Source organism: Falco rusticolus, chromosome Z (genome assembly GCF_015220075.1).
Source record: "Falco rusticolus isolate bFalRus1 chromosome Z, bFalRus1.pri, whole genome shotgun sequence".
Lineage (NCBI taxonomy): Eukaryota > Metazoa > Chordata > Aves > Falconiformes > Falconidae > Falco > Falco rusticolus.
The window spans coordinates 84,589,856-84,605,285 of NC_051210.1; the positions used below are offsets into that span (position 1 = coordinate 84,589,856).

General features: G+C 38.7%; 1 protein-coding gene across 4 annotated transcripts in view; it reads left to right on the forward strand.

The window, feature by feature from the left end:
- The window catches only part of MALT1 (MALT1 paracaspase), a 33,133-nt gene extending 24,525 nt beyond the window's left edge, over positions 1–8,608 (forward strand). For all 4 annotated transcript variants that reach the window (XM_037373932.1, XM_037373933.1, XM_037373934.1 and 1 more), the window contains 5 exons: positions 1,038–1,165; positions 1,829–1,978; positions 3,424–3,581; positions 4,471–4,596; positions 5,326–8,608. In XM_037373932.1, the coding sequence (XP_037229829.1) occupies positions 1,038–1,165; positions 1,829–1,978; positions 3,424–3,581; positions 4,471–4,596; positions 5,326–5,784 (1,021 nt within the window). In that variant the 3' untranslated portion in view covers positions 5,785–8,608. The remainder of the gene's footprint in view (positions 1–1,037; positions 1,166–1,828; positions 1,979–3,423; positions 3,582–4,470; positions 4,597–5,325) is intronic.
- The last annotated feature ends 6,822 nt before the right edge of the window (positions 8,609–15,430 follow it).

Below are 15,430 nucleotides of genomic sequence, written 5' to 3' on the forward strand. Positions count from 1 at the left end.
CAGGGATTTTGAAGCCAGCATTGAGCACTGAGATTGTATAGCTAATTTTTTACAGACAAAATACTAACTGTGGTGTTAAAGGACCAATACTTCATATCCGTATCTGTGTCCTCACACTATCTTTTTTGCTTCTTTCTTTGAATCATTCCACAGTCTGACTGTGGAAATGCGTACGTAGTGATTCCCAGTATTTAATGTTCCCATTCATATGTGGGGTAATGGCAGAGAGAGAACTGCATTCAGCAAACCAGAAACTGCTGGACAGTGTTCCTGATCTTTTCCTAATGGTTACTTGTAGGAGTGCTCTACTCGTCAAAGTATTATTTATTAGAGATGAAAAAAAACCCAGAGAAGAAAAAAGCAAATTTTACCCTCAGACCATAGTGTTTGATTTTATTATTTTTTTTTATGTTTATGCTGATGGGGAAGGGGGAGTTATGTCCTGTGTGTTTCTAATGGTACTTACTGCACTGTGAACTCAAGTACTGTGGAGCAGTTTATGAGCTATAACCTACATGCTGTACCCTCTTTGGTCATGTGTTAATGCAAGTTAAATTTATAGAAAAAAATAGAAATGTAAGTTAAAGAGTTATGGGAGAAGTAGCATATAGATTGGTCCCTGTGTTTGTTATTCTTGGTGTAAAGGATAAAGTTACGACTGCAATTTAAACTATTTGAAGAGACTACTTAAGCAGAAAGCTAAATAACCTCTATCAATTTTCAATTCAAATGTAAAAGCTGTTGAACAAAAGTAGTACAGCTTTAATGAAGTCTTCTATAAGAAATTTGAGCTCCTCATATAAGCAGTTTGACATCAACTCTGGTCTGTGGCTTGACTGTAAGTGAAATCTTCCCAGGATAGGTTGCTTGCAAATGAATGTGAAAAGGCAGCTGGTGTTAGACATAACCTGGTTTTCAAATTGTAGGGTTTCTTTCCCCCATTCCCAACATAACTTTACTCCTTTTGTCCTCATGTTGATGTTAATCATACAGACGTTTCAGTGGTTTTCTCTTGTCTGATATTGGTGATCTCGTAGGTGCCAAGGAGCAGAAGCTTTTGAAATTCAGCAGCTGGGGATGGCCAATGGAATCTTCATGAAGTTCTTGAAGGACCGTTTGTTAGAAGACAAGAAGATTACTGTACTGCTTGATGAGGTTGCAGAAGGTGAACTCTAGCTTACTGTACTCACAGTCTTCACAGCTTGCATTACTAAAAAGTTCTTTAAATGTTGTTCTTCTCATGGTGAATGTGTTACATGTTTAAGCTCTTTCTTGTTGCATTTTGTTAAAATAGCAGCTTTTATCAAGAGGCAGGTGCTACTGGGCAGCACATTAACAAAGATCGTGGTATTATAAAGGGATTTTAGCTTCTTTAATAGTGATCGATTTTATACTCTCCTTTTTAAAAAGTGAGCCTCACTTGTTCTGAGTGTCCTTCTGCATGAAGCTTTGATCTGTCCATCCACAAAAACTACTCTTCTGTCTTGTGTCAGCTGCTGGTGATAGTCCAGTCATTGCCATGTTTGTTTAAGCAATTAACTGAGTCCTCAGAAGGACCTGCTTGAACTGGTTTTTGAATAACATGTGAGCATGTTGACTAGGACACGTGCAAAACTCTCAGGATTCTCTGCAGGCATCTGGCATGCTGTTTTAGCTTTAACTGAATGAATAGCTGAGCAATGAATACTTCTAAAGCTACAAGTTTCTATGGACATGCTGACACTGGCATAACCATAGCAACCACACAGCAATGCAGTGATGTACTTAATTCGGTTACAATTTCAGCAGCATTGAGTTTTGAAAGAAGCTGTATGCATCTTATTTTTAGATATGGGCAAGTGTCACCTTACCAAAGGCAAGCAAGCTTTGGAGATCCGCAGCAGTTTGTCTGAGAAAAGGGCATTAACTGATCCCATTCAACAAACGACAGCTTCTGCAGAGTCTCTGGCCCGGAACCTACAGTGGGCTAAAGCTCATGGTATAGTACAGTCTACTTTTGGATGGTCCTGCTGGCATGATGGAAAAAATTAGAGGGCATACTTCCTTAATAATCTCTAGTCTGTGGGTTGCGATATTGAATGGAAGAAATTCAAGTTTGTATTTGAATTTTCATTAGTACATTCAGGTCTTCAAAATTTTTGTGCTGGGGTTTACCTCTACATGAGATCGTCATGAACAAGGTGACATATAGAATTCACCCTGAGTAAGTGTATTTAAAACTGCTCAAACGCTGTTGGGAGACTTATATGATGTCTACCTCCTGGGATAATTTCCCAGTAGTCTGTTTGGGTCTAACAATGATGCTTTTAAGACATCGCTAATCTCATTCTAAAGCCATCACTTAAAATAGCCAGGTGAACTGTATGGTGAAAGCGCATGACAAAAAGGAGATTTCCATGTATACAAACTAAGAAAACTAAAATAGGGTGTGATTGGTTTCAGGCTTTCTAGACTTCTTTTAAGAAGGGCAGTGAGGTTATGATCTTTGTATCTTTTTCACCTAAACAGGTTGGAGTACGTTTTCAAATTTCTTAGAAAGGTTGGACAGAGGGTCAGGGGTGGCATTTTTAAGACAACTAGTCATGTAGGCAGAGTCTTTCACAGATGTGGATTTTTATTTGTGGAATCAAGCCCTTAATTCTTGGTTGTTAAATGATTGAAATGCAAAACAAAAATTATAAAGGTATAATGTTATCTTATGGTTTATTTGTTTTAAGCCATGCATAGAAGAGAATGTGTTTGGAATTTGGGAAGAGAATAACCTTTATATTTGTATAAACGTATGTCTATGATAATGTTAAACAATCCACTTCCAGTGGGAGTAGAAAAATCAGTACAAAGCATACAGACACAGAATGATGTCATTGACTCTTGAGTGCTTTCAGATATATTACTATGGATTGAGAGAGAACCAAAATATAGAGAAGAAAAATGCTGCGGGCTAGGCTTTGGGAATGTGTGCATAGGCTTCGTGAAAGGGAAAAAATGAACCTGAAACTTGTTCTGCTGTCAGATTCAGTTCTTACAATGCTATAGCTGTGTCTCATTGAATATAGACCATATTAACCTTACTGGTTGGATTACAGATATTTAAACAAGTTCTTGGGTCAGTAAGCTATACCCTAGTTAAAGTAAATGTTACCTTGCTAGTTGCAGAGATTGGAAAGAAACTGATGAAGCAGGAGTTGAGTCAGCTCTCTGGCAGTGTCTGCAGGTTACCATGTGATACTAGCAAACACTGTTGCTGCCTGATTAGCTTCCAACCTGGTTTGCCTCAGTGTAAATATGTGATAGGTAGTGGGAGGGCAACAGGAAGAGGTCTATACCTTTTAAAACGTTTGAATTTAAAACCAAAATAAAAATAATAGAAAATATATATGCTAAGTTTGATTTAGAACTTAATGATGTGTTATTTATTTGCAGAGCTTCCAGAAAGTATGTATCTTGAATTCAAATGTGGTGTTCAGATTCAGTTGGGGTTTGCAGCTGAGTTTTCAAATGTCATGATAATCTACACACGAATAGTAAAGAAGCCACCTGAAATAGTAGTTTGCAGAGCCTACGTTACAGACTTCGCACTTGTAAGTGCTTCCTATTGGTCTCAGTGATCTCCCTCCACTGAAGCTGAAAATTATCTGGTCTGTCCATGTCAGGCTGCATCTTTTGTCATAAAATAGGTCCAAATGTTGAAATCAGGTGCTTGCATATGTTTGCTGTACAAACACACACATTAAAAAAAAATGACTTTTTGAAATCATATTTTTAAATATATAAAATACATTAAAATTAATCTGGGGTCATCTCTTTCAAAGTCTCATTTCTTTTTTATCATATATTTGTTATATTTAATTAAAGAAGTTAAATGTCAGTAGCTCCTATGTAAGCTGAGGAGACATCTGCCTTGCAGAACAAGGTTTCTTAGGCTTTAGTTTTACAGTTCTTTGCACCTGGGTGATCCTGTCCAGTTCCATTGATGTTACTTAGCTGATCACAGTGAAGTGAAGGATAAGACTAAAACAGAAAGCTCCTTGGGGCAAAAAACTGTCTTTTTTGATGTCTCTGAAAGAGGACATGGAGCAGGAAACCTTTTTAGACAGAACAAACAGGACACTTCTGATGCTTTATGAATAAAATATTTGAGTTAATGTGCATAATAAATGCAGGTATTTTTAGCTCATAGAATTAGTGGTATAGTACTGTACTTCATGGTAGAAGTTAACATGCAAAAAAAGCAGCCCTGAAGCAAGCCTGACAGGAACCATCAGCAAAAGAGGGTAACCTACTCAGATGTAACCTTTGCTGCCTGTGACTAACAGCAGTTTCAGCAGCTTTTGCAAGTAATCTAAGATTGGTGTTTTATTTCCTTTTAAGAAGAAGAAAATGCTGACTTTATAAAAAGAAATACTGCTAACTATTATGATCTACAAATTCTGTACCTTCAATTGAGTTCTCATTTCTTTCTTGTAACAGGACCTGGATGTGGATCCTAAAGAGGCCAATAAAGGAACTCCTGAGGAAACCGGAAGCTATTTAGTATCAAAGGACCTTCCCAAACACTGCCTCTACACTAGGCTAAGTTCACTGCAAAAACTAAGGGTTAATATATATATTATTCCTCACAAGTTTGTTCAGATAATTTACATCGATCGCGTTGCTTTGCAGTTCTGTTGAGATAGCTGTGTATTATCTGCATAATAACATGTTCTTTGGATGGGAAAAATGGCTAGTAGTGCAACTCAGTGACTTTAGTTTCTTAATTGAATCAATGCATATGTGATGCTGATACCATCGTGCAAGATACTTTATATTTTTTAGGCCCATACTGAATTTCGACAAGATTATTATTTTTGAAAAGATCATGTATTGCACACTGTGGAGATGTGACCTGAAGCAGAGCTGCATCTTACAAAGTCATTCATAGGAGATGAAAATGTTATGTATCATCGCCTTCCATTCCAATCTGTGCTCTTGGGCATGCAGTTTCTGGAAGGTTCTCACTTCAACATACTGTGGCACTGTTGAGTTTATCGCCGTATCTGTATCACAAACATCTGTGTTGGACATTACTTGGTATCTCTTCCTTAGTGCTTTTGGCAGCAGGTATAATACAAGTGCTTCTAGAAACAGACTATCAGATGAGCAGGTATTAAGCAAGAGAGGCCTTCAGTAAACAAGTCTTCCCTAATATATGTCTTTAGCTCCTAAAAAAGATTAGTGTCTTTCTCCAGTAGACTGTGCCTCTTTAAGTGTTTCCTATATTGTTTATCTGGGGAGGAAGTGTAACTTTTCTCCACCCACCCCCTGCCCCCGTTTTCTCTTTTGCAGGAACACTTGATCTTTACTGTTTGCTTGCACTATGAGTATCCGGGAATAGAAGATAAAATGGATGAAAGAAAGGAAGTTAATGTTGGGAAGCCCCTTATTGCTAAATTAGGACTTCATCATGGATTCAAAAATAATAACTATTTCCAGACTTGCTGCATGGCTAATGATTCTTTTCATGTAGACTCAAGTCCGTTGACAACTAAATACTACATCCCTAGTCATCACCAAACAACTTCCTGTCCAGGCATTTACCATCCTAACCATATTTGCTCAGACAGCATCAGACAACCAGAAGCATGTTCTTGCAATAGGAGTTCAAGGATATTGGCTTCAAGACATGAAGTACAGAATTACTCAAGCCCTGTGGAAAAGAGCAATGTACCAGTAGAGACCACTGATGATACTGTTGAACTGGAATTCCTTCTGTCTGACAACCTCAGATTCTCTAAACAGCCATAGCTGTGATTTGTTCAGAATGGACCAGAGTATCATCCTTGAGTAGCAGACCCTCCACACTGCTTATCCATCCTCTGGAGTCTGGGGGCTTCAGGACAAAGGGATTGAAGAGTCTAGAGGTGGTACTGGAAATGAGGTTGTGATGAAAATTTTCAGATCCAAAGAGACAGAACTGGACTGACAGATTTAGGAACAAAAAAGGCATGATTGGTTCATTTTTTTCCTCCTACCATTTGATGTTTGATACGGGAAAAACCTGAACTCTGATCAGAGTTTTCTGTTTCACTCTCTGGCAGTCAAGTAGCCAACACACAGAAGCAGTCATGCATTTCTGGGAGGAAGCTGCCTATCTCCATTAGGGCGTGAATGCATGAAAGCCTGGCTATAGTGTCAGAGCTTCTCTTGAGATAGTAAAGCCTTGGATCTTCCCAGCTACTTCTCTAGTACCTATGGGAGTTACAAGATTTCCTGTAAATGCATTTTTCATACATCTTCTGTTTTCAGAGAGAAATTGCTCATCCTATACAAGACCAAGATAAACATGCATAGCTTCAGAGGAAAAAATGGTGACAGAATTAAGCAAGAAGATGAATTTCCACGTCCTCTATGATTTAACATGATTTTAAAAAATCCATTAGCCCCATACCTTTCTCTTTTCCATCTTTCAGTTTCAGTTGTTCAATATCCAGGGATTTCTTTTTACATACTACATTAAAATAAGGTTTTATGTGTTTATATATATATATTGTAACAGCCTCCTATTGAGTACATAAGATGACACATAATGTAAATTAACTGAGCAGAGAGGGAGCTTTTACAGAAGTGAAGACGCCATGGTTTAATACTCCAGTGCTTCTTCAAGCTTCACTTTATTTCCCTCCTCATGTATGCATTGGGATCAGTAACTGATATTCCGGTCCCTTGGATGTAGCTAATTATCAGCTTTGACTGCGTTCTCTCTCATGGTCAGATGTTCAGTGTCTGGCAGCAACTGACAGATGGATGGAGAGCTGTGCAAGGAAAACAAAACCTGAACTGAGCTAGTAAACTAATGTTATCCGTTTTTGGAGGGTTTTGTTTTGTTTTTTTAAGAGAACTACAAATAGTCAAGAGGGAGCAATTCAGAGATTCATACTGTGGTGCATTGTTCTTACTATGATAATCTTTCTCCTATGTAACACACGTAAGATTTTTACTGATCTGATTTCCAGCAAGGTAGTTTTTTCATGTTCTGGAAGAACACTAAATGGATGTGTGAAGAAAAATGCCTGTTCATAGCAAGCAAAGTATTGTATAGTTAGTCATGCAGTAAGGCATGCTGAAGGCTAAAAATGAATGAGCAAGATGAGTAAAAATTTGAGGATTCTTCAGGCTGAAATGTAGAATGGTTTTTCCTGGGCACCAGACACTGCTTTTCTGAGGTGATTTTAAGAAACAAAAACCCCCTACTGAGTTGTTTTTCAGGCCAAATTAATTAATATTCATGCAAATAGAAGTGCCAGAAGTCTACCATAAAACTGTGAAAATCCAAAGTAAAGCTTCCAGCACACACAAACTTATAAAAGATAAAGCAACTTTAAATGCAGTGTGCCAAAGGTGAGGGATGTTTGCCTCATGTCACAAACTGACACTTCTTATATAGCCCTACATGTGTGTGTTTGCTCTGGAGCTCAAAAGTGGTGTTCGCCTCTCCACAGACTAGATGCCAGAAGTAAGCTGGTCTTCTAGGTCCTTTAGCCTCTGAACCCCAGAATCTTGCTGTTGGAGTTAGAGGCATAGGCATCTTCAGAAGACAGCTGATCCTCTACTGAAAGGCAAACAGCTACTTTCATATGGTGCTTTATTGCTTCATTGAACAAAGGGAATAGATAGACCTAGCTTGGGCTAACTGCCAAGCTTTTTACATGATGTACAATGTATTGATCTTGTGTTTGGGAAAGGGCAGTTTTGTTCACCAAACTGTTTTGCATATTCAGGTTGAATAGTTTGCTCAAAAAAGACACATCAGGGGTTTTTTTTAATGTTTGATTTTGGTTAAAAATGCTGAAGAATCTGTGACTTGCCTATGCATATCTGCAGATAAGTGTGAGAACGCTGATGTTTTGTTAGGTCTTTAAATGTCTTGATACTTTGAAAGCATGAAAATACTGGGGTGTGAGGTAATGAAAATTCAAGGGAGTTTTCAGATATGGGTAGTAGCCTCTCCTGCCCTGGTAATATTGATAAGCAGTATTGTTTTAAGATCCCCATCATTAAATACATTTTTATTTTAGCAAAATTATCATAATCTTTTCATGAAGCAGGTAGCAAAAAATAAAAATAAAATAACTGAATCTCATTGATGTGGCGGATAGACCAGTTTAAAACTTCAGCTGAGAGTGCTGCCTTCTGGTGGGATCTGGTAGTCTTATAGCATGTTGACTGGACACAGAAGGAGGTGCTGTATGTGGTCATAACAGATTTCAGATGGGAATGTTAACACATCATTAACTAGATCTGTTGATCTTCACATACGTCTGTGCTGAAAGATGGATATATGTACATGAGTATTAATGTAGTTATTTCCAGAATGACAGCCATGCTCAAAGTAATCTGGAAATGAGCTTGAGTTTCTGATTTTCTCCTTTCTTCTGGAGGGTATTGAATAGTGAAATATTGGTGAATGAGATCTACCTGTGCGTTAACTATCCTGTGCATTTGACTTATAAATCAAAAATTATAGCTTGAGACATGGTCTAGTACTGTAACATTTAGCTAATACTTTGCAGTTTCCTGACTTGTATAAAAGCTTATTCTTTTTCTTACTGTGTAATAAATTGTCCACAAAACAATATAGCTGTGCATACGTAGTTGCTATACTCTCCTACTCCTTCCAGTTTTAAAAAGCCCACAACTTTATTAAAGCAATATATATAGTAGAATGATTTTCTTAACAAAAAAGAAGGGGAAATCTGAATCATAAGCTTCAGCTCAAGTTAAACATATCTGCACGCTGGGCCTATACAGCTTTCTAACTATGCACTTCAAAGATTTTTATTTACTTTTTTTTCCCCACAAGTTTCACTTTGCTGCTAGCTATACCTAAGTGATCCTTCTCCATTGTCTCACAAAGATACTCAAAACAAGTTTCGGTAATATTTTGTCAGTTTCCTTGGGAAATGTGGTTAGAGAAAGAATCCCGTTATTTTATTAAACCTTAAAAGATGTCCAGAGAAAGGTAGGGGAACTTGCTAACTGTATTTGCTTGTCTATTTGTAGGTGCACTCCTTCATGGCACAGGAAGGGCTTCCAGGAGCAGCAGTGCTGATGTGTGAGTCGCTGTCTCCCAGCGTAATTTTAAATTGGCTGTTAGCAGTCAGCTGGTGCAAGTATAGCAGAATAGCTGGTCAGTGCTTAGTGGATTTGGTGCTACTAGAAAGCTCTAACGTACACTGATTAATTCTCAAGTCTAGTATGTTGTTGGATGGTAGTCTTTGTCAGCCTAAGTAGGAACTGATTAAACTTTGTGGATCTGTACCTAAGATGCTTGAAATGTAACTGTATACGAACATGGTAAAGAGAACATCACAAGAACGGTAGAGATTGGAGAGGGACTTCTTCAGAACATCTGACAAAACTACCTGTGGCAGTAGGGTATGTGGAGGAGTATTGTTCTGAGCTCTCCTTAAAAAGGGAATGGTGATGGAAAGGCACTTTCATATTGCATTGCTGCCTTCAGGAACCGCTTTAACTGTTTTATTCATTGGTGTTAAGTGGAAATATTCTGGTTCTTAAGGGCAAGCTGCAAGAAGCATCCATTTCTTTTGGCCCATATCCAGTAAAGCACTTTACAAGATCAGCATGCATAAATTAAACCAGCATTTAAATTCCAGTGAAATCAGTGGAATTAAAATACATGAATAAACCTAGGCATTTGTTAAAGCTCTCTTTGGCTTGAGATGTTCTTTTTGAACCAAAGCCTTGGGTTTGTTTTTTTCCTGAGGTGCAATTGTTTGGGGATAATACTTACTTTTTGCTTGAAGTATCTGCTAGGCTAAGTTACTTTGCTGTCTGCTTTATCCACAGCTGTAGGTTTTTGTATAGCTTAGGGTTTTGTTACTTGGTTTTGGATGTTGAATAGGCTTGGAAGAAAGGTTTTGAGGTAATCCAAATAACCTTAGGCGTCTCTGGTAAAGGAAGAGTTCTTGTGCTTCCAAAAGACCAATACACTTCCATTTTCCCTCCCCACACTGCATTAAGGTGGGGTAATTTAAATGCAAGAAGATATTGTTAATGCAATGTTAGATTTCTGAGAGTGATCCCATTTCTAGCAAGTGATAGGAATAGAGGAGCATGAGAGGTTTTTAACAAAAGAGGTCTCCAAAATTAATGGCTTGAAATTCTTTTGGTCTTTTGGTTTGGCATTTTGAATTTTGTATCCTTGGCCTTGCTAACTATGCTGGCCGTGCCTTTCTGTGATCTATAGAAGACAGTGCTGGGACTTACCATGGCAGCAACTGCCACTGGCTTTTGGTGAGCATCCTTTTGTGTATTTCTGTGTTGTGGCAAACCACCAAAGGAGATCTATACTATTATAAGCAGTAAGATATTCGTATAGTCCTGTATGAGCATCCTTCTCTGCCACTCCACTTTGTTCTCTGTCTTCTCCACTTTGTATGAGTTCTGTAAGGCAGAAGATTTCTCTCTTGAGGTGTTTCTGGAATAGCACTCTAAAATCATGATGCTGTTGGTAGGTTTGGTAGGAAGGATTTTACAGTCCTGCATAACTCTGTCCTAGTGTGCTGTTAACCATTTGTCACGCTGTGAGAACGTCAGAACAGTTACATCATGAAGGTATCAAACAGCTAGAATATTGGTTTGGAACTCAAGTTTACCCTAGCTAGAAGTATTAAGCCACGTAATTCTCTGACCTGATTTTTGGTACAGCTGAGTTTTGAATCTTTCTTGCAGTAGAGATGATCAGCTGGATTGCACTATTTAACACCAGAGGTCACAGAAACCAGTGAACTTCATACCTAACATTAAGATTGTGGGAAGACGATAGCCAGATACCATGGGTAAAAGTTTATGCTCAGTCTAGTTCATGTAGTGCGTTGACCTAATGAAGTTTTTCAAGTTTTCCTTGCCCAGCATGAAGCATGGCTATTTCTCTCAAAGTGCAATTATTTGATTGAACAGCAGGAGGTATTTGAATAGTGCCACCTTTTGACTTGCTCAAGCAATCTCCTCTTGCAATCCAGTCATAGCACTGTTCATACTGCATCGAAGAAATACCTTCCAGAGAAATGGTAGGGTTGAATTTACTTTCTGTATCTATATAAAGCTCTGCAAGCTACCTCCTCAGTAAAATCCCCTTTTATCTTGAGAGTCCTTAAACTGTCTCTTTGGCTACAGAAGACCATCTGCACTGTGTTAACACTTCACTAAGATTGCAAGGCTGGTTTTGCTGTCATTCTAGTTACTGTTTTTTCTTAATGCATCAACTACTTTCCCTCATACTGTCAACTAATTAATAGCTTTGGCAGCTCTCACATATGTTAAGCTTCAGGGCTACGTTCACCTTGATATATTTTCCTGACTGCTGTAAGTATAATGCATTTCTGTATTACTCCTTCCTTGCACAGAATTTTAATTCGACCGTAGTAAGATCTCCGTGCTTTTTGGAGTGTGGCATTTTGAGATCCAGGGTGTTTGCTGTGAATTGGAGATGGGTTTAGGGTATCAGGTGTGGGAGGAGGGGTTGGGAATTTGGTTTGAAAGTTTGGCCATCCTTTTAGTTTAGTAATTGCAATAGTCTAGAAATGGAGTAAAACCACCTCTGTGTTGTGGAAATTAAACAGTTACTTAATTTCTAAGGTACTACTGCTGCAATTTAGCCATACCAGGCTTATTTTAAGAGCTAATAAGAAAAAATGCTGTCTCTCATCCTTGTTGCCACACACTGTTAGCATGGGACCAGGATCCATGTGGGTGAGTGTTACCACAGTGACCAGCCTCCACACCTGCATCTGCAGTGGATGCCAGAGGAAGTGACTAGGACATCCCCATCCGTTCTTTAGACAGAATCAGTCATTTGATAGCACCCTGCTTCCATTTTTCAAAGTCAATCGAAATTAGTATGAAAAGTCTTCAACCTGTTATGCAAATGACTGTACTACGCTTAAGATCAGACAGCTCTCAAATGTTTCCTGGGCGCTCTTATGTCTTTACATGGCAGTTAGGATTTATTTCACCTCTCTAGAGTGAGGCAGCTCTACTTTATGATATCCTGTAAAAGGGTGTACTTTGGGTGTGCATGGTAGGACAGCACAAGTTACCCTGTGGGGGCAGGTGCCTCTCCTATTGATTACCATCAAGCAGCCTAGAGACCTAGAGTAGCTTATCTGTCTGCCCTCTGCAGAGCTGAACCTGCTCAGATTAATTTCTCTCTGAATGTGGTGGTTTTCAGTGCTGTAGGTATTTAAAGTGGTCCTGGGATTCTTCTCTATTCACATCTTGTCTTCTTTATGTCTGCCAGCTTTTCTCCTTTCTTTTCCCTTCTGTTGAATGCCAGTAGTACCCATGATACTTGCCTCACAGGACCAAGTGAGGATTGGTCCAGAAATTCCTAAGAACTGCTTTGAGGTTGTCAGAATGTACCAAATTTGATATTTTTTTTCTTGTAAGAAGCATTACAGTCTTTCAAGGAAGTACAGAGTAGCTATAAAACAGTGATTTGCAGATTCTCAGAGATCTGTAGGTTTTGCTTTATGCCTGCCTTAGTGATACGCAGAAGACTGCTGCGGACTCTTGTTTCAATGTTGTAGCTGCAAAGAAAATATTTTATTTGAAACATCTATTAGATTATCAGCTCTGCTTTTACTGGAAATAATGGGTTCATTTTAATCAGAAAATAGCTGTTTCATGCCAAGCCACTTACCTGTCCTGGCAGGTAGAGAACTGCAGCCATTTGCACACTATGCTGTAATCACAGAAATTATTTGCTGGTTAAAGGTGGAGTGGGTTTTGCAGCACATAAATCAGAGATGGGGCTTGTTACACATTACAGTGGGAGACTCCCTGCTAATTTGTCATACTATCTTCACTGGCATGATCCTGGTTATAATAGGGCAGCCCCGTCATGTTAAAACACACTTTCCCCTGATGAGATATATTGGGAGCAAACCATTTCCTAGCTGCGCACAATATATTTTGTGTGGCTCTTCTTTTTTGAGGGGTGTTTCTTGTTCCTGTGGGGTCAGATGAGACAACTGTAAGCCCAATGGAGGTAGTTTATAAATGTCAGTGAAACCCACATTAAAATACTTTGTACTTTATGAAGTATAGAAAGAGAAAAAACCTGTGTTGCTGTAGCCCTTCAGAAGCAATGGCAACACCCAGCTGGCATAAAACTGGGGATGAGCTCAGACCTGTGCAGGCTGCAATTCCTCTGGAAACTGCTCTAACCTTAGCCTGAGATCAGCCCCTCCTGGGCTTTTCCTAGGGCAGCCTTCAGAGTGATGGAAAAACAGGTACTTAACACTTTCCCACTAGAAATGCTGACTTTGGAGGCACAAAAATTGCAAGTGCTAGAGCTCACCTGCTTGCTGGGAGCCAGATTTTGTTAAACACAGCAGGAGAAAAATGCTGGCAGAATTGCATGATTAGCAGAGGGACATAAGTGAAATAAATACTTGAGTGCACAGAGCTAATTAAGTCATGAACTTTTTTACCTGGTGAGCCAAAGTGATAAAATAAATCTCCTGGTACCAACTAAAGCCATAAATTCTAAGGATGCTTTGGGAGGAGCACTGTATATTGTTAATAAGTTAAATTTAAAATTATGGAAATATTTTTGCATTATAACTCTTAGTTACTGCATACCATGCTTCTTTAAAAGTATGAAGTTTATGTGCACATACATGTATGATTTTCACTGTTTTAAATGGGCCTTAACAGTACTATATTTTCCCTGAATGGAAGCATAGAAAATGTAATATGAGATGTAGAGTATTAGAAGGGTACTGCGAACAACCACCGAACTCTCATCATCCTTTCCATCATGGTCTGTTTTTTTAATTTACAGAATTCACATCTGTGCACCTAAGTTTGTTTCTGCTGCCAAAGCATTCATTGATTTAGCAAGCACCAGCACTGTTCCATTTGAGAAGCCCCAGGACACCTTTAGGTGATCTGTTTATCCACTGAGTTTCCAAGTTCTTTTTGACATTCTTTCTCCAGCTGTAACTCTTGAGTCTAGCACACTGGGCTCACGTTGCAGGGACTACATTCAAATTCCTGCTTGAGAGTTTGTATGTCATCTTCTGTTTCTGGTGGATGCATGAATATTTGGCAGTGCAACCACTTCTTCTAAGGCTGAGCTGGAGACAGTTTTCTGCAGTTAGTGAATAGTTACAAAATACCCTAGTCTGTCTGGTGTTTTAAACTCTGCCATTTAATTTCATAATAAATGGCACTTAGAACACTCCTTTTTCCACAAGACTTGTCTGCATAGGCTTTAGCTGAAGAAGTTTTTTGGCTTATGGTCTTCCTGCATAAAAGAAACACTTGACTAAAGTAGTTATATTCACTACACTTCAGATCATGGATGGATGGAAGAGGTCGCAATTCATCTGCACCTTATTCTCTAGCATCTTCTTTCAGATGTAGTGCTACTTTACATAAAGATAATAGATAAACAGATGTCCATTGCTTTTGATTTGGCCACATTCAGCTCACATCTTCAGCACCAAATAATCTACAATAAATTAAACTCTGAAATTTTTGTGGATCTGTAATTTTTCATTCACTGATGGTCCTCCAAATTTGGCCTCTAGCTTTGGACTGATATTTCTATGTGGAATTTCTTGGGGTTTTGGCTTCCATTCAACTTTACAACTGTTTGTGAGGTCATTCATTCTCTGGGATGCAAAAAAATATTTCTAGAGTGCACATTCTATTTAGCATGTAGCAGTTTTTATTTTAGTTCTCATGTGAGAAAGTTATTACTACTAAAACACTCCCTGAAGCAGCACCAATAAATTGGTCAGATTCAGACTGTATTACTGAGGTTGACACCAGTTACTTTGCTATTTATGAATTTATTTATGATGAAGACAAGAGCTAGTAAAAAAAAAACATTTAGCAAGAAACTTTTCTATCAAACAGACATTTCTGCCTACATCTGTGTTCTGCCAAAAAACATATTGCTTGTGATGAAAAATTGTCGTTATCTTCAACCCAAAAGCAAATATCTGTAAAGGGAGAGAATAGTTCAGGTTGAACAAAGAAGTCTGAGTCCAGTTCTCTGAGACCTTGCTGCCTGCAAGGAGGCTTGGGCAGCTAGGGCCTAAGGAGCTGCCCACTGAGGTTGTACTCGCCCAAGAGTTCATGTGCTGGATTTAGCTGTGTCCAGGATACCTAGGCTGTAGAAGGGTCTTGAATGAGCATTTGGCTTGCTTACTGCTATGTTAAGTAATGACACTGTGTTCTGTATCTTACATGTCCTCTCTGAAGATTTAAAGTACAAAACTGCTTTTGTTCCCATCATAGCAAGTTTTGAAGCTGCAGCACTTCACAAAAGAAAGCTCCTGGACCCTGGTCTGCACTGGTCCACAGCTCTGCTCTCTTCTTCAGCTTGCATGGCAGAGGCCAGCAAATGGTATCTTTT